The 25824-nt window shown below is 45.9% G+C and overlaps 1 protein-coding gene across 6 annotated transcripts in view; it reads right to left on the reverse strand.

Annotated features, from left to right (window-relative positions):
- Nucleotides 1-20747: 20747 nt before the first annotated feature.
- Nucleotides 20748-25824, reverse strand: part of WARS2 (tryptophanyl tRNA synthetase 2, mitochondrial) — a 41823-nt gene continuing 36746 nt past the window's right edge. For all 6 annotated transcript variants that reach the window (XM_048047640.2, XM_067004236.1, XM_048047645.2 and 3 more), the window contains 2 exons: nucleotides 23863-23981; nucleotides 20748-21904 (listed from right to left, as the gene is read on the reverse strand). In XM_048047640.2, coding sequence (XP_047903597.2) covers nucleotides 21456-21904; nucleotides 23863-23981 — 568 coding nt within the window. In that variant the 3' untranslated portion in view covers nucleotides 20748-21455. The remainder of the gene's footprint in view (nucleotides 21905-23862; nucleotides 23982-25824) is intronic.

Genomic DNA, 25824 nt, shown 5'->3' on the forward strand with positions numbered 1-25824 from the left:
GCTCGTCTGAGTGTGACTGCTTCTTTGGCAGGGGCTGACCGGAACCGGGAGGCTTTCCCTCGCCAGCACACACATTTGCCCCCCGCTCCCCCCCTGCACCCTTGGCCGCCCCGCCAGGGAAAAGCTCTCCAGGGGCTGGGACAAGCCCCAGGCCTCGGGTGCCCGCAGCTCCCCCGGGGGGAAATGCGCAAGGGGGGACAAGCGTGGCCTCGTCTTTAAAACAGCGGGTCTGAGCGACAGCCAGAGTCAAAGATGTCCCCGTAACAACAAGGAATTGAAGTTTTCTTCTTTACAGATGTGTTGTTGCAGATCAGACTATTTGCTAAGATCCCCCTGTGTCTTGATAATGCTGCCCTGCTGCATTTGCTCGCTGTCCGTTGATGTGGTTTCTCTTCTTGCCTTTCAGGATTATAAAAGTCTCTCTCTCGCCCTCTCCCTTCTCTTTTCTCTCTAAAGCCGGGTTTCAGAGGAATGTTGGCTAAACCTCCTCATCTGCTGCTTTCTTTCCCCTGTGATGGCAAAACCGGCGTCATTTGTGGACTTGCCCAATGCAAACATTGCATTAAGAAGTATTTCAAGGCATTTTATTGTTGCTCTGCAGTCCTTTGATGTGGTCTATAGGCACCAATTGTTGATTTCTCCCTACGACTCCTCAGTGTCAGCATCTCGTTTCTGTCGCTATACCCCCACCCCCTACTTTACTCCCCCCAGCTCCCTGCCCCACTTCTCCCTTTAAAAAATACATGGTTTTGTACGGTCCCGACAGACCCTCCCAGCCTCCCTCGCCACTTCACCCGCTGGTCAGCGCTGTCGCACCTCCCATTTCCCAGAGGAGGGCCACCTCTAGCGGTACCGGGATGCCTTCTCCCCCTGTAGACCAGGGATTTCTTCGCTCGCAGCTCCCCACCGAGGCTGCAGGGGGGGGACACCCGTGCCCCTGGCTCCCCGTGTCACGGGACCGCGCACGGCCGCGGGATGGCAGAGAGGTTTTCGTGGTGCCAGCGGCTCCCATCGGTGCAGGCGGCTGGCGGGGGCTGCTGGGGTCCAAGAGGGAGCATCCTCCGCGGGCAGGCGGGGAGCAGCCTCGGGAAACAGCCCCGCAGGGGCACGATGAGGGGGATGCAGGGAAAGTGGGGCTGATCCGAGCCGACACCTTCGGCATGGAAAGGCAATGGAAGGGCATTGGATGGAAGGGCAGAGACTGCCCAGGGAGAAAATCACCCGCGTACTGGCAAGGTACAAGACGAGCAGCGCTGGCACTGCACTGCCGGAGAGTCGGCCCGGGAGGCCGGCGCTGTTTTTGAGATGGCAGAGTGGCTGGACCAGCGTCTCTGGGGTCCGTCCCCCCTTCTTCCTCGCATTTGATTTCCCTTAGCCAAAAAAACGCCCGCAGCCAAGCTCCGCACGGGTCGGTCCCTGCCCGGAGCCAAGTCCTGGGGCAGGGAGGGGGCGGCCCGAGGAGCCCCCAGGCCCTCCCGAGGAGGCAATTGAGAATCTCCTGCTCCCGTCCGGGAGCGCTTAGCGCTGCCCCTGGCCGGAGGGACGGTGAGGTTGCCAGAAATGTGATGCTCGAGGTTTTGTCTGGGGCGACCGCTGCTGGGGAGGACTCACAGAGACGGGCACGCACCAGCGACAGCAAGGGGCACCGCCAGGTGCTCTAAAGGAGAGGGGCTGGTCCCCTCTGCCGCCTCGGGTGCTGGACCTCGCCGTGTCACCCCCGTTCCCCTTGCTGTCCCCCAGCCACGCTGCCAAGAGCTGCCGGTGCCGGGCTCCTGGCAGGCCGACGTGCGTGCCCCTCGCCGAGGCATCGCGAAGGGAACATCGCTCGCACGCTCCAGCCAGACCCATGTGCACTGGCAGAGACTTTTCCCTTGTGAACAAGCGTGGATGTAAAACTTAGCCCTGAGCAGATGTTCCCGCAGCCAGGCTCGTTTGGAGAGCAAGCCCCCTTCCTTCCCTGCCTCCTCATTCCTGCGCTCTCGGCATTTACTGTCTGCCTCCCCGCCCCCTCCCCAGCACTGCCCAATGACCTCATTCCCTGCATGTTTGCCATTACGCGCCGAGCTACCCAACCATTTTTTAAAAAATTAAAAAATATAAATTGCTGCTTTGTGAGATCAAAGTAGAGATTTCTGTTGCATCTGGAGATTGGAGAAAAAAATTGGAGCAGCAACAGTTGCACAACTTCAAAGTGTTTTTAACAATGATTTTTCTCCTTCCTCTCCTCCCCAATCTTTCAAGCATCAGATAAAGACAATGGGCTCCGTGGCTGTTTTCCAAAGAAATAACCTGCCTAAAGGGCCATACAAAATCTCAAGTAGACAGGAAACACCTTACACGGCTTTCTTCTTTCGATCAAATAGAAATAATACAAGACTCGTCTTTCTGCTCGCCCCAATCCCTTCGCTACCAAACAGCGTCTGCGGACTGTGTTATAACGTGTAGGGAACCGAGTTTCAGGCTCGGGCTGCGACTGAGTCTTTATTCTTTTATAGAGGCTTCTAAAAACCCTGCACATGCCCCATATAACACAACAGCCGAGTGTAACCCAATAACTTGTAGGAAAGGAGCACAAGGGAGGATTTCACCAGCAGACGTCGTCGGCCCGACAGGGGATGGAGAGGACAGAGACAGGGTGCAGCACAGGGACTTTTGTTCCCTTCATTACGCGGGATTTGTCTGCCCCGGGACCCTCGGGATAAGTGGTCTGAACACGGGAGAAAAAGGAGGACGAGCAAACCACGCTCTCCTCCTGCCAGCCGCGGTGGCCTCTTCAGGGGCTCGGTGGCCTCCAGTGCCATCCCATTAGCCCCTTTCCAACGAGAAGATCCACGACACTTTCCTACCCCGCTAATCCTTCCCCCAGAGTCCCTTAAACCGCCGGGTGCTGAGGCGGGGGGCTGGAAACGCCGAGGCCGAGAAGGGCAAGCCCGCCGCGGCGGCTGCAGAGGCCTGGAGGCTGCACTGCTGCCCGGGGGACGGCGAGGACATGGCGGGTCACCCCTCCCTGTCCTCCCGTGGCCGCTGCTCTCCACCGCCCCTGGCTCCGGCCGTGCAGGTCGGCCTGCGCGATGCCGCTCTGGCACCACCCGCTTTTATCGCTTTTATTTTACGACTTTAGCTCCTCTGGTTTCCGCGGTTTTGTGTTTTTTTCTTTTTTTTTTCTTTCTTTCCTTTCTTTCCTTTTTTTTTTTTTTTTTTTTTTTTTTTTTTTTTTTTTTTTTTTTTTTAGCGCACGTCCCGGGAGGACGCGGTCCAGCCGCGCTGTTACGGGATTAATCCTTGCTGCTGCAAAGATTTCACGGCTCCCTGTCCCCTCTTTAGGTTTCACCGCTCGGTTTCCAGGTTCGCACGGCGCGTCCCAATAAGCCACGCTTCAGGAGGCCTTTTCGTTTTAACCCCGGACTGGAAAACAACTCGGCACACGTTTCCCCCTCCCACGAGAGCGGCAGCCTCGCTCCCCCAGCCTTCCCGCACTAGCTGGGATGGAGCACGAACCTTCAGCTTGATCACGAGAAAAAGCTCCCGAGCTTTTTGGGATGGGAAGGTCCGCGGCAGCAGAGCTGAGCCCGGCCGCAGTTTCACGGCTAAACGCCGAGCGGCTCTTCCTTTCGTGGAGCGACTTCTCTTTAGGGTATTGCCATTTCCCAAAACACGTCTGTCCAGAAACAGAACTGGGGTGGTTGCATGAACTCGTCGTCCAATACACGGTTGTGAAATCGCTCATGTCCCGCTCGCAACCGCGGCTACATCACGGAAACGGGGGAAATGCCGGTGGAAAAAAACGTAACTGTTTCGGAAATCAGATCGTGTTTATTCCCGGAGAAAAAGCAACATCAAACTGGTAGCCTATTCCAAATGCGCCTACAGGGAGACGAATGTTACATCCTTTCACACCATCCAGGAGCTGACATTTCTCGTTTACACATTGACACGGCTCGGGAGCTTTTAACAGGTCGATGCCCATGTATACAAATATAAATACAAATACATTTCCATTATAGAGGCCCTCTGACTTTTGACTGCTGTGATTGGGCTTTGGTTTGGGGGCCTTAGGTGTTCAAGAATAAGACGGATCTCTCTGTGTTTCATAACTCAAATAAGAACGAATCGGGGGTGGAGGGAGGGAGGGAGGGGGATACCAAAACAAACTGGTAAAAGAATGGACGTATACCTGAACACTCACTGATTTAATCTAGGCTGCCTCTCCCAAGAAGTTCAACCCCAAAGGTAGACAGACAGACAGACAGGCGGATAGACCGGCAGGCAGGGGACAGACAGACTTCGCAAGTGAGAAAAGGAACTTGAGCTCAGCATGGAAAGGGCTGGCACAATTCAGAGAGCAGAGTTTACTCGGATTTATTTATTTGGATGGAAACATATATCGCGTTTGCAACCACTGTCTCGCACAGAGTAAAACCGCACCAACTCTTTCCTGGCGAGTTCAGAGCAAGAAGGAGGACGCGGAGTAAACTGATGCTGAGAAGCTGGTGGCTCAGACACAGCGCAAAGAGGGGTGACAGCCCGGGGCCACATCACTCATACTCACCCCTCTGCCTGGCCAGCGGCTCGTGGGGACACCGGGGACAGTGCTGCCGGGATGCCTTCAAGCAGCAACCGCGCACGGACAGAGCAGCCCACGGCACACACGCACACGGAGGACGCTCCCACGCACACGCACACACAGCGACACGCGGGGCCGAGAGGCGGGCGAGCCCCCGCTGCGGGCTCCGGGCTCCTGCGAGAGCAGCGCGGGGGGAGCCGAGAGGGGTCCCGGCGGCACCGCCTGGGTCCGGCTGCCCCCCGACCCCGCTCCCCGGCCGGGGAGCCGCCGCCTCGCCCGCGGGCGCTGGCACCTGAGGGCGGCGGCGGGGGGGGCTGCCTGGCACCTTGCCCCCCGCCCCGCGGCGCTGCCTGCCCCCTGCCTGCTCCCTGCCCGCCCCCTGTTAAGCAGCCCCCGCCTGCTGCGCGCCCCGGAGCTCCCCCCCGGCATCGCACTCACCCTCTGTTACCAGCAGCTTTACGCGTCCCTTCCCTCTCTCTTTATTTTCCTTTCATTGCTATTCATTTATTTTTATTGCTTTTTGTTTGTTTGTTTGTTTGTTTGTTTGTGTCACACGGGATCTTAACTTAATTTTCGATCTGTTTGCTATGGCAATCGATCGCTCAGTGTTTCGCCCGTTTTCCGCGAGATCAACCGCGGTTTTCCGAGGCATTTTTAACTCCTTCTTAAGGATGGAAGCGCTTCCTCGGAGCCCTCTTAACAGCGCTTTTGCCCGACACTTCGTTTAATCTCTCTGCCCAGACAGATCTCCCAAACCATCCTACAGCACTGCAAGCCTTAGAATGTGGAAGGAGTCAAATTCTTATAAATACGCCTTTCCCAACTCAGAGCTGCCCAGCTCGCAAGAATTAGAGGGAAAAAACTAAACCATATGTGTACAACGCCACATTCCGTATCGCACTATAAGATAAAGAGCTTTGCAGCATTGATTCAGTGGAAGTCACTACAAAGAAAGCCCAGAAAGATTATATCCGTGTTTGGGAGGCACACGGCTGCTCGGAAAAGTTCTTTTGGGCACGGCAACGCTTGGGAAAAGCCGCTTTGGGCGTCGCAGTGGCCTGAAATCAGGCAGAAAAGCGGCTCGGCGGGGCCGACCCCCGGGGCGCCGGGAGGAGCGGCGGCGGAGATCGGGGCGAGCCGGGGTGAGCAGCCGGGGGCGGGCGGCGCCCGGCTGGGGCGAGCCGCGGGGCGATGCGCAGCGCCCACGGCACCGCCGCCGGCTCCGGCTCCCGCGGCCGCCGCTGGAAGCCGTGGGGCTTCCCCGGGCTCTGCCGAGGGAAAAGCAGCAGGGGGCCGCGGAGCTGGCTGCGGCTGCTAGAGCTGTACCGCTCACGGAAAGGTGTCAGGCGCTCAGGGCTTCATGGCTCGGAACAGATCACCTGCCTAACCATTTTTTGTTTCCTCTTTCTCCCCTAAACTGGTTTTGCTCGTCGGGAAGTTGCTGCGATTTTCCCCGCTGAGATGCTTGAAAAGCAAGAGCGCTTGCAAGAGCACAGCGTGCAGCCGCTGCCCACCCGCCAACCTGTGGTCCCAGGGGGGCTGCAGGGCCCGGGGTCTCCGGACAGCCCCCCTCTGCCCGGCTGCTGCCCCTCTCCACGCCGCGCCGGGGCTCGCAGACCTGCGGCGCCGGGCCCCGCCAGGTTTAGCATCGCTAAAAACATCGCCCCAAGGCTGGGATACGCGGCCGGGAGCAGAAGTGGCTTTCCAAAACCTGCGTCTTTGCTTGTGTTTCGAAGGCACAGCTCTAACTGTTTTTTTTTTTTTTTTTTTTTTTTTTTTTTTTTTTTTAGCGCAGTTTTTAGCTAGTCGGCGGGGAAGGAGAAAAGCCAGGAGGAAAAGGTCGCGGATGAGAGCAGAGCCCGTCCCGCAACAAAAGAAGACGTGCTTCTTTATCTGCCGACACCCGCGTGGTGCTGTGGCGGAAACGTGCAGGATCAGGTGTATTTTGCCCTGCTGATCCTATTTAATGCCCTCTCTTGAACGTGAAATAGTGGAAGGTCTCCCGAGCAGCGCAGCACGATTCTCCTGCTCTCCCCGCGTTAGGGAGGTGTCGGCTCGGGCCAGCCTTCGGCTCGGCTCGTATTTTGGTGCTTAGGGTAGCAAATGACCTTCGACGAGCGGATGTGACCGCGCCTGCACAGTCCCCTCCCGCACGCTCTCAAACCGCTCGGCCACCGAAATCCTCCCCGGCCTCCGGTTCGCTTTAGGGAAAGTGCTGAGGAATAATCCCCGGGAGCGCGTCAGAGAGATGGGGCCTGAGCCACGAGTCGAACCTCGTAGCCCCTGGGGGGTTTCCCCACCCCGACGGCGGGGCAGAGCCTACCCCGATTTCTGCTCTGAGAGCTGCGGGAGGGGGAGGAAGGCTCCCTTCAGGCTGCCGACACCTCGGGGCTGCCTCCGGCGCATCGTCCTAGGAGGGGCAGGGAGGGAGAGGACAAGGCGATGCGCGACTCGAGTGCCGGGGCTCCTCCGGGTGGCTTTGGGCGTTTGGGAGGGCTGGGAAACGCTCGGGGCTGGACGAACACCCCGGGGCCACGGAGGAGCCCGGGGCGGGGGTGGGAGGGGAGGACGGACACACGGCACAGCCTCAGTGCCCAGCGGGGGGCTTGCGTGAGCCTGGCAGAGCTTCCGTGTCTCTCGGAGCCCCACCTCGCCTCGCATGCAAAGCCACAGGAGGGCCAGGAGGGGAGGGGAGGCCCCGATTTCCCCCCCCGCCGCCCCCGAGCCCCCTCCGCGCCCGCGGCTGCCCCCTGGCGCCCTGCGCCGCGCTGCGCCCCCCGGCCTCTGGGCGCGGAGCCCCCCGCGCAGGGGCAGCTCCCTCCCGCCCGCCCCACCGCGGCGGAGCTCCCGTGGCACGTCCGCAGCCCAACCTGTTTTCTTCATTGGTGGCTACTTTCGGGACGGGGTGGGTGGGGTAGGGGTGGGGAAGAGAGTTGCAGCAGCAGCAGCAGGCAGAGGCTTACCGCCCTAGAGACATCCACCAGCACAGCGAGGGCCAAAACTGCTCCTAAAAAAAAAAATAAAATGGAAAAGAAAAAGAAAAAAATACCAAGCCCCAACTGTTTACTATTCAGGAAATTTAGTAATTATTTTTCCCCTCCCTGTAGTGGCATTACCCTTCTTTTGATATTAGATCCTTGCTAGAGGCCCTCAATTTCAGGCTGCAGGGAAGAGACAAAGAGCAAGGAGCTGCAGCAGAGATTGTAGTGCAAGCTGCTTTCGGGATATTTTCAGGCATTTTTGAAGCAGAACAAAAAGTATCAAGTTAGAGTGGAATAGCCTACAGGTTTCTGTGAAGCAGACAACTTTGATGCTTTCATTGGATCCGTTATTTATTACTCCGGATTGAACTGGCTGCCCTCTGGCACATTTCACTATGTTTATTCATGCCACAAGCACCACTAATAGTGCATCTCAGGAAGAAATACTATAACTCAAAGCCAAGTGAGGGCATCTTCAACTGGAAGGCTCAAAATGCTTAGCAAATATTAGCTTAGCCTTCCTATACCTCTGCAATGCAATCTCATATGCCTCATTTTATAGCAAAGAAAACTGAGACAAAAAAAGTTAAGCAATTTGTTCAAGGACGTCAAAGAAATAAAAGGCAAAACACATTTTAAGATTTTCTTTTCTTAAGAAGAGAGCAAAAATCTTCCCATAGAAATAACACTAAAACAGCAGAATACCAGAAGGCAGACAACAAAGACACAAAGTAGATTAAAAACTACAGACCACAATGGCCTTGCTGATATACATTTTGTTGTTTTATATGAAGTCGTGGAAGAAAACATTCTACAAAGTTGATAGGAGATCTCTATTCTAATTTTCAGCTGATGATATTCAGTTGAGGATACATTAAGCATTTTATTAAACTGAAGAGAGCTAAGACAACTCCCCCAAACCTTCCAGCATCCATTAAATCTTCTCAGGCCACCCAGAGATCTCCCTTGACAACCCACTCATCATCCACTGAAACATCCTCATAAACCACAAAGACGACATTCACACTTCAGCTAATCCATCTCTTCAAAGGCAAGCAGAGAGGAGAGTGAAGCCCTTTGAGTCAGGGCTTCGCTGGCTTAAAGAAGGAAAAAAGTGGAGTTTCCACTCCAAGGCAGTCTGCCAGCATGTGATGTGGGTAAGCAAAACGGATTAAAATAGCAGTGATGCTCACCACCTCAATTCTGCTGTTATTTTGTACACGTATACAATAAATCTAAAGTCTATTTTAACAACACTGTGTCTCCATAGGAAGTAAGACCCTTAGAAATAAGAACCCTGCAAAAGCACATTTCATCTTCAGTGGAGCCAGAATAACCTGCTCTCACATATAGGTCAGCAACACACCTGAATCCAAGATCTTCAGAATCCCAGCACATCCCTGAACCATTTCTGCAATGGTTATTAAACCCCAAAATGGCACTTTCCCAATGGGTCACAGCAATCCTATGCAACATGCAGCCTTCACGCAGTCCATGTGGTATATTCATCTATTTCACAGTTTACTTCTAGGGGGCTCAGGTTGCTGGGCATAAGCTAGGAGTGTTGCAACTTGGATCAGTTTTCTCAATGGTAGCAGTAATAATCCTCTGCCAACCAACATTTTCCCAAAGTCCATCAAGGCCCTTCTGCCTCGTGGGTCAATGGGCATGCCTTGAGAATGCACATGCTCTGAGAAAGAAATAGGTTATTCATTCAGGTCCAGTGCACTCAGCCTGCAACTAGACAGTACGTCTAGTGCTTCTTGAGAGGTGTTCTTGACATGATGGGGAGGCATTTTCTGTGCATCAGAACTACAGTCTAACTGTGGTCCTTTGAGTTGCCTTGTCCACATGGACTCCACATATGTCCCAGGAATGAATGACTGGATTCTTTTAAAAGAGGTGCAGCCATTAAAATTCAACATTCACTCTGCACAACTTTCTTTCTCTTGCAAGAAAAAAAGAAATGTAACCTATTTTTAAGAGCAAGAATCTCAAGAGCAACTTTCTGATCAGGACAGAAGGCAGGACAGCCTGCACATGCGTGTAACAAGTCTTCAAAAACCACAGCCACTGTAAAGTAAATCACAATTTTTCCTTCTATTCTCTCTTTTTCTCTTCCTCTCTTGCTTCCTTCTTTTTTATTTTTCTTTCTCCCTTTCTCTCTTTTTCACCCTTTCTCTCTTTTTCTCCCTCGCTCCCTCCCACCCTCCCTCCCCTTCCCTTCCCTCTTTCTTTCTCATCTACACAATTTCAAGTTTTAAGGGTTGGCAATCAGTTCCATCAGTATCAGAAAATAGATGAGGGTAGCTTAAAAAGAATGGATGCCACACCACCACTCACAGGTTACTCGTGGCCCACAAGCCTAAGCAGAAACAGAATATTGATATTTTTTCCCATTCTTGCTGTAGGAACATCTGCCAGACAGACAGTGAAGGAATAAATGTGGGCAAAGAAAGCCCCAGCCCACTCAGGAAGATCTTTCTTGGCTTGAGTGCTCAGTTCAAGAGCCACTTATTGAGGTCTTTGTTATTCATTCAGCAAACACCATGAAGAGTGTCTTGAAATACATCTGAACAACTGTTTCCAGTCACAATAAAAAGTCAGTTCCATAACATTCAAGATCTTTCTTTACTCAGAGAGGGGTATGGTTTAGGGAAGGAAACATGAAGGTAAACAGGGTGAACGAAGTCAGAGACCACCTACACCAGAAACACTGGATAACATCAGAGAGTAACAATGTTGATAAATCTCATCTGTACTTAGCTTAACAATATGTTTTTGTAGATGCTGGGGTATCATGAAAGAAGTTTTCACCAAAGACAGCAAAAAGAACACATGTTCAACGCGTCTAACAGAAGTTTCATTGACTTTCTCAGTACCTGACCATTGCTTCATGTGGATGGATGACAATAAAACCAGACTATGACTGAAGACATACTTAGGAGAACACATAGGACAACTGATGTTGTCCACACAGGATCTCATGCTTCTGCTTTGTACAACCTGAAGTTCCCACCTAAACTGTGAGCATCTTGTTTCAGAATGATTTACGGCAGTGAGAGAGATGTGATTCCACCTTACTCTGTTGTAAGCTGCTGCTTCCCAACTGTGGGAGTTAATCCATTAACCCTTCAGATTAGACGCACACAGTCTTTATTTACACTGATTGTATAAAGGAAGCAGATGGCTTACTTCATCACAGACTTGTGACTTGTCATGTCAGCCATATGAATGAGACTATGACCATGCTCCCATACCCAGGCTTTTACAAGCATGCTGTTACTACCAAACTTTTAATAACTTGTAAGGACTTCAGTGCTGGAACTCTTGTCCTGACATTTCATCTTGCAGATAGGCCAAATATAGCACATCTGGAACTGATCGAACCTTCTAGTGTGGCATAGATTTGCCGTTCCTGCCTCACAGCCATGTTGGAGTGCTGAGAGCATGACAGCACAACAGACATTAAGCTCAGTGCTTTGTTTCATGTCCACAGTCTGTATGAGACCATTCATGTAGTGTATAATCTCATCTTCAAGTCATGGTGTTCTGTGACAGCAATTTACCACAGCAGTAAAATCTCTACCCAGATTTTTAACTGTCCATTGCAACTGGGCACTTACGCTCATCCCTCAGTGTAGGTTGGCATTCCATTTTATATGAAATAATTGTTGAAAACAAAGCTGCCTAAAAGCAAAATAATCATCAAATTGTGGTCTCTGCATAACAATATGGAAGCGTTGCAGGTAGAATGATTTTTCATTGGCACAAAGCAAAATAAATACTGTCAAATCTTTCATAATATGAGCATTAGCACATGCAAAAATCAATAATAAAACAAAAAACATCATCAACAACAAAAGCATATAGAAAAGATGGTGAGAATCAGCACAGAATCTTTTGTGACAAGAAAGAATTTTCTGTTACTTCAGATGCCATTCAGTCACCAAAGGACTATGAGATAGAGAGCTTGGTTGGAAATTCAAAGTTAAACAGAAGCCTTGTCTCACAACCTATTGAGCTGAAAAATAAAATAGAAAAGCTTTAATTAGATGGATGAATGTCACAGAAGATCACAGCTTTTCCATAGCGTTTTCACTGAAATTGGCTGACACAAACAGTAAAGTCCCACAATGGAAGGTACTTCTGAAATAATGAGAGGAGATGCCTGGGTCCTTCCAACACTTTTGACTACACAAAAAAGTGCCATTCTTCTTATAGCTATTATTGCCAAATTTACCCAGGCAGAAGAAACAGACCAATAATTTAAATGAAATCAGATAGTCCAATATAGGAGATGGAGGGTTTCCTAGCATGAAAACATCTCTTGTGAGCAGAAAACCTTTTCCACTAGACGCCCTATGCTACCTCTTTCTCTCTGTGAAGCAACTGTTTGTAAACAGGTAGCCATCAGCCAGTAATGCAAACAGAGATATCAATAGAGTGAAAGATACATCTGTTGTGCTTAAAATAAATCTAGACAAGCTGGACCACTGAAAGAGTATGCTCATTAGACATAAGACTCAAACCCACATGGGTCCATATTGTTGCTATTACCAGAACCACATCCAGACCCTTTCTGAATTTTATCGTCATCTTAGAGACATATTTCCCAGTAAATTTCATGGTCTAAATTGGGAGCACAGAACTCTGACTCACATACAACATCTTCTTGTCAGTGGTAAGAGGACTTCCTTGGAACCATTGTTGGCAAAGACAAATGTCTCAAGCGTATAAACATTTTAGTTAGATCTTAATAAACTGTTATTTGTTGGGGAGTTGGTGTTAATCTCTAAATGTAAGTGGACCTCTTCAGTTATTTGGAGACGCTGGGTCCATCTCTGTTCTGATACTGTGGTCCTAACCACCATCGTATGTACTTCCCATACAGTAAACACACAGGAATGAGAGAGGAAGAGATTTAAGTACTAAGACTACAAATTACTGCATGTATTCAAGGAAGAAGATCACTGAAGAAAGGGAAGCTGAACAAAGAGCAACACAGAAAGCGAGGGTAGTAAGGATACATCTCCATCTTTCAACTCTTCTTTCTTCAACCAGGAAAGATACAATTTGATCTTCTACCCACCCAGTCTGGGATAACACCTGAGGTCGACTTCCACAGCAGCACAAGCAGCATCTACACTAGCACCATGACTGGGCGCAGGAGTGTCCTTTTGTAGAAACTCCCCATTGTCCCCACTTACTGCAATTCAGCAGGCATCAGAGAAGTTTCATGGTTCATGAATTGGATGAAACCAAACAAGAAAATGCATTTCATGAGTGTACCTACTGTACTCCAGTTGTAAATAAACCCATGGGACCAGGCTAGAGTTAGTGTGAAACAAGTCCCTCTGAGATACATCACATCAGGCCCTCCACAAAAACTGTTTTGCTCTAAAGAGCTGTTCTGAGTGCTCATCTGCACTACTTTGTTAAAGTAAGTACTGCCACAGAACACCATTTAGAATGGGTGCTTACAAAAACATTCTGAAGAGGAAGCAGGGAGTTCAAAGAAGAGCAAAGAGATCACAGTAGCTTGGTATCAAACAACTTTTACTGATAGTAGCAAGCACATGTTGCTTCAAGCTCAGCTTCTTCCTGCCAAGCTCCTTTGGATGCCAAGTAAATGGTTCAAAGAACGCAGAGGCAGTCAGGCTAGGTCCAGCCAGACCCTTAACCTGAATGCCAAGATGGTTAACTTCCCAGAAAAGACATGCTTTCAGAAAACTGTAATAGGCAGCACACACCTGCAAACACCTACATTATAGTTGTCTCCTCTCAGGGGACTCTAAAGATCGTGGTTGTTAGCGGTATTGGGATTACTCTACTGTGTAGATGCAGCTTTTATTTTGGGAATTCCTGGGCAAGAGCTACTAAAATAAAAGCTACTAAAATAAGTCAACAATTGGTAGGTGAACATATTCATTTTACAGAAGTCTGAATTTCCTGAAGAAGAAAAGAAAGGCTTATTTCCTTACTCCAAGGAAATAGGCCAGGCAAGTAAGATTTGTTTAATTGATAGGGGAAAGAGAAAAAAAAAATATATATATATTGTTAAGCTAAAGAGAAAACCCTGAATTTGATTGAAACATTGCTAAATACGTTAGGTACAAAGCCTGCACCAACCAAAGGGCTCTTCTGAAGCTTTTCTTCCTGCTCTGCCCTAAGTGATTTTCATAAAAAAACAAAACAAAACAAAACAAAACAAACACATGATTGAGGCACTGAAACATTGTAATTATCCACAAAGTCTATAATATACTTCTGCTTATAAATAATTATATATCTATGTAATTGTGTACATACAACACAAAAAATAGTTTACCACCCAATATGTTCTTTCTAGCCTGCAAGACAAAGATTACCGATCATAGCTGAAAAGATTACCTGGATCTGGGCTCTCTTTCCAGCTGTTATATTAGATATTGTCCAGCAGGCTTCTCTTTTGATAGATTGTTTAGGGTTGCTTAGCAAATGCAGTAAGCTCTGCAGGGCAGAACAATTGAGAATTATCTGGGTCTGGGTATCAGTTATCTCTCAGATGCAATTTAGAATTATTTAATTTCATAATGATCCACAGACTGGGCGGGTGACATCGGGGGGGGGGGGGGTGCCATGCTAGAGAACGACAAAAGTAGACTAAACTCAATAAAAACTTGCTTTAAATAATTTGCTTCATGCCTTTGACAGTCATGATACAGAAATCCTCCACTAAGAAATGAGGAAGCTACAAACTTTGACAATCAAATAACTTTGGATGTTCTTTGATTTCACCACCAGATATGGAACAACTACATTGTAAATACTTTCTTTAGTCATAATTATATATTCTTATAATTACTAAAACTGGCAGTTGTGCTTAGCCAAATCTAAAATTGCTTTTTATTAAACTGAACAGTAGTAGAGGATATGTAACATGTTGCCCTCCTCCTCCAAAAAAAAAAAAAAGTATTGAAGACATACGAATACTCCTGTTTCCTCTTTACTGCAAAGGAGATGTGTTGAATGCCAGCACCAGGTGTTAGGTGAATTGAGTATCATATGTGTATAAAGACCTTAAAACTGATTTGTCTTTTGAATACATGTTCCTGTCTTTGCTACTGGAAAATGAGAGGTAAAAATTAGATATATTAATGTTAAAGATTTTCAGTATCTCCATGAATACTATGCTTGTTTCTCCTGAAGAAGCAATTGTGGGACCTTTGCTCTAATCCAATCCAAATGTCACAGCAAAAAACTTTATGACAATGCTGGCATGCCGTAGTAAGTGAACAAGGCTGTGTTGAGGAGAACTACAACTGGAAGGGGTATTTACTTTTCATAATGTTATCTGGTCTAACTTACAATGCCAGAGCTTGAGATTCTGTGTGAAAGAAAGATCATTAAAAAGTGGAAATCTACTTCAGCTGAACTGTCCTATTCTTTAGTCTATCAAGTCCCACTCACTAAATATAGCTAAACTCGTGACAGCTTGGCTAATTAGCTGTACACTGTGTACAGACAACATTTTAACAACTTCTATTCATTTGCCTTTCACATTCCCTTGTATATATTTTGTTTGGACAACACAAAAAGTAACAAAGCCAGCTCTCTGTTATTTATTTTGATTTACTTTACCATCTTCGTCCTTTTTTTTCTTTTCTTTACTTTCTCTGCTAAGATTGTACCACAGAAAAGGGATAAAAAGATTGCAGAAGTGAAGTATGTCAAGTTCTTTGGTAACTCAGGTTAGAGTTATGATACAAGCAGAAGAGTTATATGAACCCAGTAAGCCTTCATCTTGACATTAATGAATAGAAATAATTGTGAGTTGTATGTTAATTTTTTTTCTTATTTCCCATGCAGACTGATATATATATGAATCTGTTGTGAAACACTGGCCAGTCTTACAAAACTGCCTGAATATGCACAGCAATAACTGTGCATAACTGTTCCTGATGTACTACAGCTACTTCAAAACCAGAGACTAATTATGAATACACTTATTCTTTTCAGAGGACTTGTCTACATTACATTTAGTTTCCCCTCATTCTCCCCATCTTCTCTGCTCCTCTAGTCTTGACTAACTTTAGAAACTAGCATCAAGTTCTTGCCTCGTGGTTCTCTTTCTTCAGATCCTTAACAAAAAAATACAGGTCTCAGTGCAGATTCCCAAACACGCAGACCACAACTTTATGTTCTGCAAAATTAACTAATTCTTTCTGAATCACCTCACTATGATAATTAAGTAAATTAAAACTGAACATCATATTTATTTAAAAAGTCTGTATTGTATAGAAATCCCCCATTTTTCCAACTCAGTCATATAAGCCTACAGTCCCCCATGACAAATGCTACAGGCATATAATGGTTATGAGCTCAGAGTACAGAGCTCAATTTACATTACAGTACAGCAATTTCATACACAGCACTGTTAAATATGCTTGCATAGGATAAGTAAGGCTTTTATTACATTTTAGCATGTACTAGAATCACAGAATATCCTGATTTGGAAGGGACCCACCAAGACCATTGAGTTCAACTTCTGGCTCCACGCAGGACTACCTAAAAATCAAACCATATTTTCAAGTGTTGTCCAAACACTTCTTGAACTCTAGCAGGCTTGGTGATGTGACCACTTCCCTGGGGAGCCTGTTCCAGTGCCCTTTCAGTGAAGAACCTTTTCCTAACATCCAGCCTGAACCTCCCCTGATGCAACTCCATGCCATTCCCTCAGGTCCTGTTGCTGGTCACCAGATAGGAGATCAGTGCCTGCCCCCCCACCCCCCTTTGTGAGGAAGCTGTAGGCTGCCATGAGTTCTCCTCTTCTTTAGGATAAAAAAAAAACAAGTGACCTTAGCCACTCCTCTTATGTCTTGACCTCTAGACCCTTCATCATCTTTGTAGCTCTCCTTTGGACACTCTCTAATAGTTTTACGTCTTTCTTACATTGGGGCACCCAAAACCACACACAGTACTTGAGATGAGGCCACACCAGCAAATAGTAGGGGTTCCCTTCCTTCAACTGACTAGCAACGCTCTGCTTGATGCACCTCAAGGTATGGTTGGCCCTTTGGGCTGCCAGGGCACACTGTTGACTCATATTCAACTTACTGTTGACCAGAACCCTCAAAGCCCTTTCTGTGGGGCTGCTCTTCATCCTCTCATCTCATAGTCTGTATGTATATCGGGATTGCTCCATTCCAGGTGCAGAATCCAGCACTTGCTTTTTTTAAACTTCATACTGTTGGGAGTGATTGCCCAGCCTTTTAATTTGTCAAGATCTCTCTGCAAGGCCTCTCTACCCTCAAGGGAGTCAACAGCTCCTCCCAACTTAGTGCCATCTGCAAACTTGCTTAGTATACCTTCAAGTCTTGCATCCAAGACATTTATGAAATTTTTAAAGAGAACTGGACCTAAAATGGAGCCTTGGGGAACCCCACTAATGACTGGCCACCAGCCTGATGTAACCCCATTTACTATAACCCTTTGAGCTTGACCTGTCAGTCAATTGTTTACTCATCACATTATTTTTTTGTCCAGCTGTATGCTGGATGCTTTGTGTAGAAAGATACTGTGAGAAACAGTATGGAAAGCTTTGCTGAAATCAAAAAAGATCACATCTACTGGATGCCCTCAGTCAACCAGATGGATAACCTTGTTATAAAAGGATATTAAGTTAGTTAAACAGGACTTTCCCCTCATTAACCTGTGTTAGCTATTACCAGTAACTGTGTTGCCTTTCAAGTGTTTATCTATCAGTAACTCCCAGAATGTTCTTCTCTGTAATTTTACCAGGCATTGAAGTGTGACTGACCAGCCTGCAATTTCTGGCATCTTCCTTCTTGAAAATTAGGACATTAGTCAGCTTCCAGTCAGCTGGGACCTCTTCAGATTCCCAAGACTAGTGAAAACCAATTGAGAGGTCTCACAATGACATCAGCCAGCTCTTTTAGTACCATGGAATGAATCCCATTGGTCCCCATAGACTTATATGCATTTAGCTCGAGCAGCAAATCCTGAACAAGTTCAGAGTCTGCTGTGAGTTTAGTATTCCTGCAGTCAACAGTCCTCCAACTCAGGGTTCCAGGAGTCCCAGGGCCCATCATTGCTGTCAAAGACGGGCAAAGAAGACATTAAACATCTCTGCTTTGTCTATGTCCCTGTTTGTAAGGTGACCAACCTTACGAAGTAACGGACCAATGTCATCTCTGGTTCTCCTTTTGCTAATATACTTAAACAACCTTTTTTTTTGTTGTTGTCCCCCGCAGTACTGGCCAGGTTCAACTTTTACTGAGCTTTGGCTGCACAAATTTTCTCCCTACAATGGCAAACAGCATTTCTATAGTCCTCCCATGTCACCTGGCCTTGCTGCCAATGTCCACAATATTTTCTTTTCTGCATAAGCTCTAGAAAAAGATCCCTGCTCAGCCAAGCTGGCCTTGTGTCCTACTTGCTTGACTTCTGACATTTTGGAATTGCCTGATCCTGCAGTCTTAAGAGATTGCTCTTAAAAAGTGACCAGTACAGATGGACCCCAATACCTTCTGAAGCAGAATCCCATGGGACCTGACTAATAAGTTCCTTGAGCAGCCTGAAGTCTACTCTTTCCATATCCAGGGTCAAAGCTTTGCTGGAAGTTTTATCACCAAAGATTTGAAACTCAGCTACTTCATTGCCACTGTGGCCAACATGGCCACCAACCACCACTTCACTCAAGACGCTCTCTGTTCACAGGCCACCAGTCCTAGCCAGCTCCTTGGTACCTGTTCTGAGAAGTTATCATCAATGTGCCACAGGAATTTCCTGGACCTGTTTGTATCAGCTGTGTGGTATTCCCAGTTAATGCCTGGCAAGTTGAAGTTACCCATAAGGACAAGGGTAGCTGATCTAGAGTTCTCTCTTAATTCTTTATAGAATAATTAATCAGTATTGTCAACCTGGCTGAGTTGTTTATAGTAGGCTCCCACAATGACATCCACTTTATTTGCTTGTCCCTTAGTCCTTACCCAGAGGCTCTCAACTGTGGCATTGCCAAATGTAAGCTCCGTACAATTGAGTCCCTCTGTTACATACGGTGCAACCCCCTATCCCTCCTGAAGAGCCTTAAGAGTACATCATAACACACCAGTCATAGAATTCTTTCCACCAAGCCTCAGTTATGCTAACGATGTTATAGCTCTGGGACAGAGCCAAAGCTTCTAGTTTCTCTTGCTTATTCTTTATGCTATGTGCATTAGTATAGAAATATTTCAAATGTGCTCTAACGTAGCCAGCATCTTGTGGAGACTGACATAACTCACCTAGCACATTATCCCTCAAACTTTGATGTGCTGTCCCATAGTTTATCACTGGTGAGCCTCAGTTTATCCCTTACACTCTTCAAGACTAGTTTTAAGCTCTTCCAATCAGCCCTGCTAACTCTTTAGCAAAAATCCTTTTCCCCCTTTGAGAAAGGTTTATCCTGCAGGTCTGGTGTTGTATAGACCATCCTGTGATCAAAAAATCCAGAATTTTGCCAGGGACACCAGCCTCATAGCCATGTATTGATAAGCTGTGTCTGCCTGTTTCTTCCAATACCATTCCCTGCAACTAGAAGGATAGAGGAAAACACTACCTGTGCTTCTGAACTTTTAACCAACTGGCTCAGGGACCTACAGCCTCTTTTGATCATTCTTGCTGTTTCTTTTGATCTCACTGCAGCTTCATCACTGCCAACATTAAAAAAAAAAAAGATAATCTGAGAGCCATATCAGGCTAGGAAGTTTTCTGGTAACACCTTTAACCCAGGCTCCAAGGAGACAGTAGACTTCCCTATGAGTTCGGTGTAGCTGGCGTATTGTGACTCTGTTCTCCTCAGAAGCGAGTCACTAATGACAATAACCTGTCTCTTATTTGTTAATGTAGGTGGTTGTGATGCAGGGGGTAGGTTGACCTGCCCTTGGCGATCTCTCCAATGTAGACGGACCATCATAGACATCATTGTTTGAGCATCCTTCAAGTTCCATGGCCTCACACGTATTGCATAAGGGAACCCGAGAAAGTGAGGTAGGCGGGGAAGGAGTTTGCCTGCTGCCCTAAGCAGAAACCCGTTTCCTTATCTCTTAAGTTACCACCGTCTACCTACCTGGTGGCAAGAAGGTGGTGAATCCTTTGTATCTTATTTTATGACTGGCTGATGCACCTGTCCCAGGATGGTAGAGTACAATTCCACCAATTTCCTTCTCAGACTCCCTGATGCTCCTCAACCTGCCCACGTCCTCAGAGAGCTCTGCCATTAGGCTGAGCAGTTTCTCTGCCTGGCCACACCTCCAACAGTTGCACTCACTGCTGCCCTCAGACACTGACAGAAAACTTGGGCACACCCTGCAGCTTGAGACCTGGATGGCTGTGTTTCCTTGGGAGCTCTGTCTGGGTAACTGCGCCAGATCCAGTGAGTGCAGAGGCCATACGGGATGCAGAAGACATAGTTTTCTGCTTGAAGGATACCACTGCTAAAGCTCTTTGTGAGAGGATTATGACCATCAATTCAACTAACCATTTGGACTGGTAGAGTGACAATGCCCTTCCTGCATGCTCTTCCATGCAAACTGCTGTGCAAACTGCCACCCCACGCCTTGTTTGCCCTATGTTGGGGTTGCAGTGCTCCCTAGGGCTGCCTTCTGTAGATTTTGGAGGTTGCTCCTGGCCCCACCCAAGCCTCATCAGTTGCTTTCACAAGAACGATTAACCCCTTCCAGAAGGAGAATAGTATCTCCTTTTGACAGCTTGCCTTCACCACACACTCCCCAATACACAGCATGGCCCATGGGTCCCATCCTGTGGGTCTTGCGAGGCCTAGGATCAGTAGATGCTAACATCATTCTCCCATTACTGCATTTTCTTGAGGCCCAGTAGTGAGATTTCATAAAGATCTATTCAATCTCATTTTAACAAAATATTTTACCATAGTTCTGGCTCTGACCTCAGCATATTTTTTTAAATAAGTAATTTTGTAAATTACACAGGAAGTTCTCTATTTTATCAGTCTAACATCTCTTTCACACACCTCCCCCCCTTAACCTTTTCTAAAGCAATCTTAGATTTGATGCTGAACCAAAAATCCCAGAGCTCTCCGTTAAACCAAAGAGTGGGTAGAAAAGAAGCAGCTGAAGCACATGTAGTTTCCTGCTGAAGAACCTCAGAACTGAACAGTAGGATTGCACAGGCAGCAGAAATGAAATTCACATTCACTCTGTATTCTTTGGAGTGACTACAAAAGAGGCCATCTAGCCCAATAGTCAGAGTGAGTTTTACAGTATAAATATCTGTATCCATAAGACAGACTAATTTACTTCACACAAACTAAATGTAAATAAAAAAAATTACACTGGGTTTGAAGACACAACAGGGAGAGGCAGTAAGTTCACCACCAAATCCCTGAGCATTTTTATTTGGAAGTCTATGCTTTCTGGCTATTCAAGAACATGGTCTACCACAGTATCAGAGCCGAATAACCATTAACAGGATGAACTATCCATCTGTAACAAGACCACATCCGCAGCTAAGGATGTTCTTGGGAAGATTACAACTCTTTCAGCGAGATTCAAATCATTACCTATACTGTAGCTTTTTGCAGTAGTCGATATATATATATATATAAAAAAAACACACATGGGCAACCTTGTCTTCTGCTTTTGTGGGATTTCTTCATGAACTGGGATTGCCTGCACCCTCCTCCTCTGACCATCCTGATAAGATCACTGCTGGTCCCATTGGAAAGAACTGGCTTCACGCATATTTTTGATGCAAACATCTTAGATGTTCTACTTGGATTTTGCAATGGGAAAAAAAAAGTGTCTGTTTCAAACTGAAACAATTAAGATGATACAAGTAACAAAATAGCTGTCCCAGGAGCAAATGTCCACACAACTACTCAGTAGTTTCTACTGAAATCCCACCAGTCTTCTTATTTCTTGATAGATGGGGGTAGCCAGTTCTTTGGCTTTCTCTGCTCCAGCCTCTAAAACCTTTATCAGATGGGATTTGTCCTCCTGGAGTTTCTTGATTTCATTCCTGATTGGTGCAAATTTTTGAATAACTGCCTCTGCTACCACCATTTTGTAGTGAGCAGTGTCAAGACCAACAGATTGGTGCAGTACTTCTTCTGTGCTAAGTCCTGATACGGCAGCATGAATGGACACCAGATTGGAGACACCAGGGCGACTGGCTGGGTCATAGGTCACCTCAGAGGTAAAGTCAGTCACAGCCTTGCGGAATTTCAACACTATCTCATCAGGGCTGTCCACTATGTTAACAGTAGCTAACTTCTGTGGGTCTGACTTAGACATCTTCACTGTTGGATCTCTGAGGGATTTTATTTTCTTTGTTGTACCTTAAAAAAAAAAAAAAGGAACAATTATGCACATGCACAGACAATGGTTTCTTATGACAATTGCTAAGAACACTGGTAGCTGTATGGTAAAGCTCTGTTTGCCCATGCTTAAAAAGGAGTTGTGAACACTATCGCGTACCCTCCCATTTAGTCCTTGTGGTCTCCCTGTCCTTCTAAGTCAATTTCACCTCCCCTAACTAAATGAAAACTTAACTTCATTTTTGCCCTCCTGTCTAAGTGGAAACTTCTGTGGGGACACTGTCTAATATTTTCTGTGGCTACATGATGATCTTCCCCACAAACTCTCTCATTCTGTTACGTTCCTGGCACCAGGAATGAGATACCTTGATAGCACAGAATTGACATTACTGAAAGCTTCTGTAACGGTGGGGGAATGGGCTAAATCCCTTGGTAAACAGAAGCCCAGAACAGGTAATCTCCTTTAGGAAACTCTTATCACCAAGCATTTTGGTAATTATCCTAAATGTCAATAAAGACAACTAGTTCTCAAGAGTTCCCTAACCATACACTAACCAGTTCCGGTAAAGGGAAGTCACTGCTCAGACAAGCTGTGCGTATTGTACAAACTACTGAGATACATGTGTACACATGAAATAGAATAACAGCATTAGGGGAAGATTGCAAAGTATTTTGTTTAACAGAATCAACCTGAACTGTTTCAGTCTTTCACCAAGAAACATGATTCATGGTATACACAAAAGTACCTCTAATTTAGAAAGCATTCACACCAATTGTTTTTAGACATCTAATACAACCAACTAAATTCATCATGTACTCTTCATTGACTGATTATGCACTCAGTGTAAGGACAGGGTACAGTTCAGACTACCCCAGAAAGGGCTCTGTTCTGAATCACCTTTTGGAAGAGTCTGTCTCTTTCCTGCAGATTTGAAGGAGTCTGGGTAATTAAGCTTCCTACAGTTAGTGAGTCTGAGTAACTCCCTAACTGCTCCATTAATCTAGGTCATGTCATTGGTTTGTGTATACCTGTGCACTTACTAAGGTATGCTTCTCATGAGGAAAGTGAAAAGTTCGTTTTTTTACAGTTGGAGCTTTTGGCTTACTGCTAAACAGTCTCCCCCTGTGCCATAGGCTACATTCACCTCCTCATTACAGCGCTTACTATTTAGTTGTTCATTAGAAACTACAGGGCTTGCAATAATCAGTATTCTTTAAACCCCACTCTAGGTCTAACACCATTTTTGTCACTGAGGCTTGAAAACCGAGAAAGGTTTATTACTGCCTGTCTTTTTTAACGTGAGAGCTCCTTGCCCTTTTGGGGGCGAAGGTCTCTGCTGTGCATTCCTCTACATTACTTACAACAAAGATGCAATGCTTCTTCCTTGCCCAATTTTTCACGTTTCTTAACAAACATGCCATTTGCGCCATCTGACTCCCCCTCACCCCCCGGCCTATGACCTTGTAGCTCAAAATGGCTGAGAAGATTTTCCTTATAAGTCTCCCTTAGTCTAAGATCAAAAAACAGCAAGTCTAAGCTCTATAAAAGACCCTTACTGAAATATGCAAGTATAAATTAAACACACTTGAGCACTTTTTGAACACTGTAGCAATAAACCTACGAGCTATTTAGCATGCTTAATGTAAAGATTACCATTCAGAAACTACAGAATTCTACTTGCTAGGGGTCTTACCTTGTTCTTTAAACATCTCCTGAACTAGCAACATGTAGAAGAGACCCTAAATGCATACATTTCTCTACCAAGGCCTTGTAAAGACTTACGTCCGTTTTGGTAGTTCATTTTCACAGCCGCTAGTCTTTTGCTATCAGTTTTTCCCTTGTCAACCCTTTTAGCATCAGAGAATTCTCTTTTCCTGGTACCCGAAACTGTTCCCACAATATTTAAATCCATCTTCAGCCTTGAAGTGCAATTTAGGGGGTAAATAAATAAATAAATAAAACACCAAGACCAGCTCACTTAAAATGGCTTTGGGCACAGGAAAGAATTCTCCGTATTTCTTGTTGAAATGTTGTGCTATATCTTGGGCTAGTTCCAGGTGCAGGACTTGATCTTCTCCAACAGGAACATGTGTCGACCTTTTAATAAAAGACAGATACAGGAAATTCAGCAAAGCTCTGTGGTTCTGCTGAAATGTTACTCAAGACTGTCACAGCTCCTGCCATGACTGAGGACCAGACTGAGCCAAACACACAGTCCCAGCTAGATATAGGTGCTGTGTGGACAAGATTCCAAACAGACTGCATCCCAGTGTGAATCTGCTTTCTGTGCCTAAACTGAAGCACAACTCCAAGGGTAAAAATAACGTTTCACAAAAACACATATAGTAAAGAAACCAGTAAGAGCAAATAATTAAACTCAGCTCAAAGAAAGGTTTTTGTCATATCTCCTGCTGTCTCTTTAGAGATCAAAGAGCATGTGTTAGAGTGTGTGAACAAAGCAAGAAAGATCTGCAAGGCATAAAGTCCAACCTTGCCTTGTCAAGTCCCAGGAAGACATAACTGTTATTGAGAAGTTAGTACTATGAATTTACCAAGGGAAGGAAAGAAGAGAGTGGTTCTTCCTCATGGGTCATGATTTTATAAATATCACGTGGGACAGCATTTCTACTACCACAAGTGTTATCTTTCCTAGATTAGGGCTGTTAGGATCAAAGGATCATTTGATCTTCTGTACTGAGCTCCATAGCTTGAATGAAATTCTAGAGGAAAATATAATCTGCGTCTGAGGACACGACTAGGTGAAGAATCCATTACTTCCCCTGGTGATTCTTTCCCACAGTTAATCATACTCGCTAAAAATATATATGATTCTTTTAGATGAGGCTGACTTGAAATTTTGCCAGCTTTTGATTACTCTTCCCTCCTCCAAGCAGATTTTTTTCTAATGCTTGCAGGGTATTCAGCTCTGAATCCTGGATATGTTCCAGTGTAAGAAAGTTCACTACGCAACTTTCAAGTTCCCAGAAAAATTCAGTTCAACACAGTACTTCTTCCTTCCGATTCTGAATTACTGGGCAGACATCCAGGAATCAATTTGTCCACCTTTATCCACCACCAAATAGTCAGCAAAGCAACCTAAAAACAGTTACAGTAGCCAATAGGAAATCACAGTGGCCTACAACTAACAGGAAGAAAATCAGTTACCATAATCAATATACTATAAGCAGGTCAAAAGAAATGTTTCCATATGCCAAAATGGTTCCATATTCACAAAGTTTGCCACTAAACAGAAAACATATTGTTTTTATAAATGTCTCTGCATGATTCTTTGCCTTTTCCTTTGCTGCTTTTTTAATATTTCTGTCCTGTTGCTATTTTTATTCCTTTCTGTCATATATTCACCTTCTGTCCATTTTCCTTTTTCTTTGATCCTTGGTTCATCTGAATTAGTACTGTTTATCCCCTTCTCCTGTTCTTAATTCTTCTTTGTGACTGCTGTTCCCTTCCTGTGTTTCCATTTCTCCCTTATTCTTGTTCCCTATATTATGCTTTTACATTAAAACATTTCTTATTAAAGATACTATGTGAAACTTCTTCAAAGAGATATTGTTTCTCTTTCACTTCCCTGTTTTGCGCTCTGTCTGGACAACCTGCTGTTAATACACATGGTAGCAAACAAAACACAGACTTCACTAAAGAATGATGAATCACATGATCTTAATAGAGATGGAAGAGACATACATGGTTGAAATCAATCAATCCAAAAGCAAGGTAATTTCTGATAACGTTGCCTACATTTCACCCTACAGTACTGCTTGACAATCAAATGGGTCTCAATATATAAAAGATTATTTTAATGTTCAAATTCTAATTCTTCCTTTTGCTTCCTTCCCATTATTTTTAGTTAAATTTCAAATTAATTAGAAATATCATCTACTGGTCTTCCTACGTTACTGTCTTCCCCTACTAATGATTACTT

This window comes from Anser cygnoides, chromosome 1 (assembly GCF_040182565.1).
Source record: "Anser cygnoides isolate HZ-2024a breed goose chromosome 1, Taihu_goose_T2T_genome, whole genome shotgun sequence".
NCBI lineage: Eukaryota > Metazoa > Chordata > Aves > Anseriformes > Anatidae > Anser > Anser cygnoides.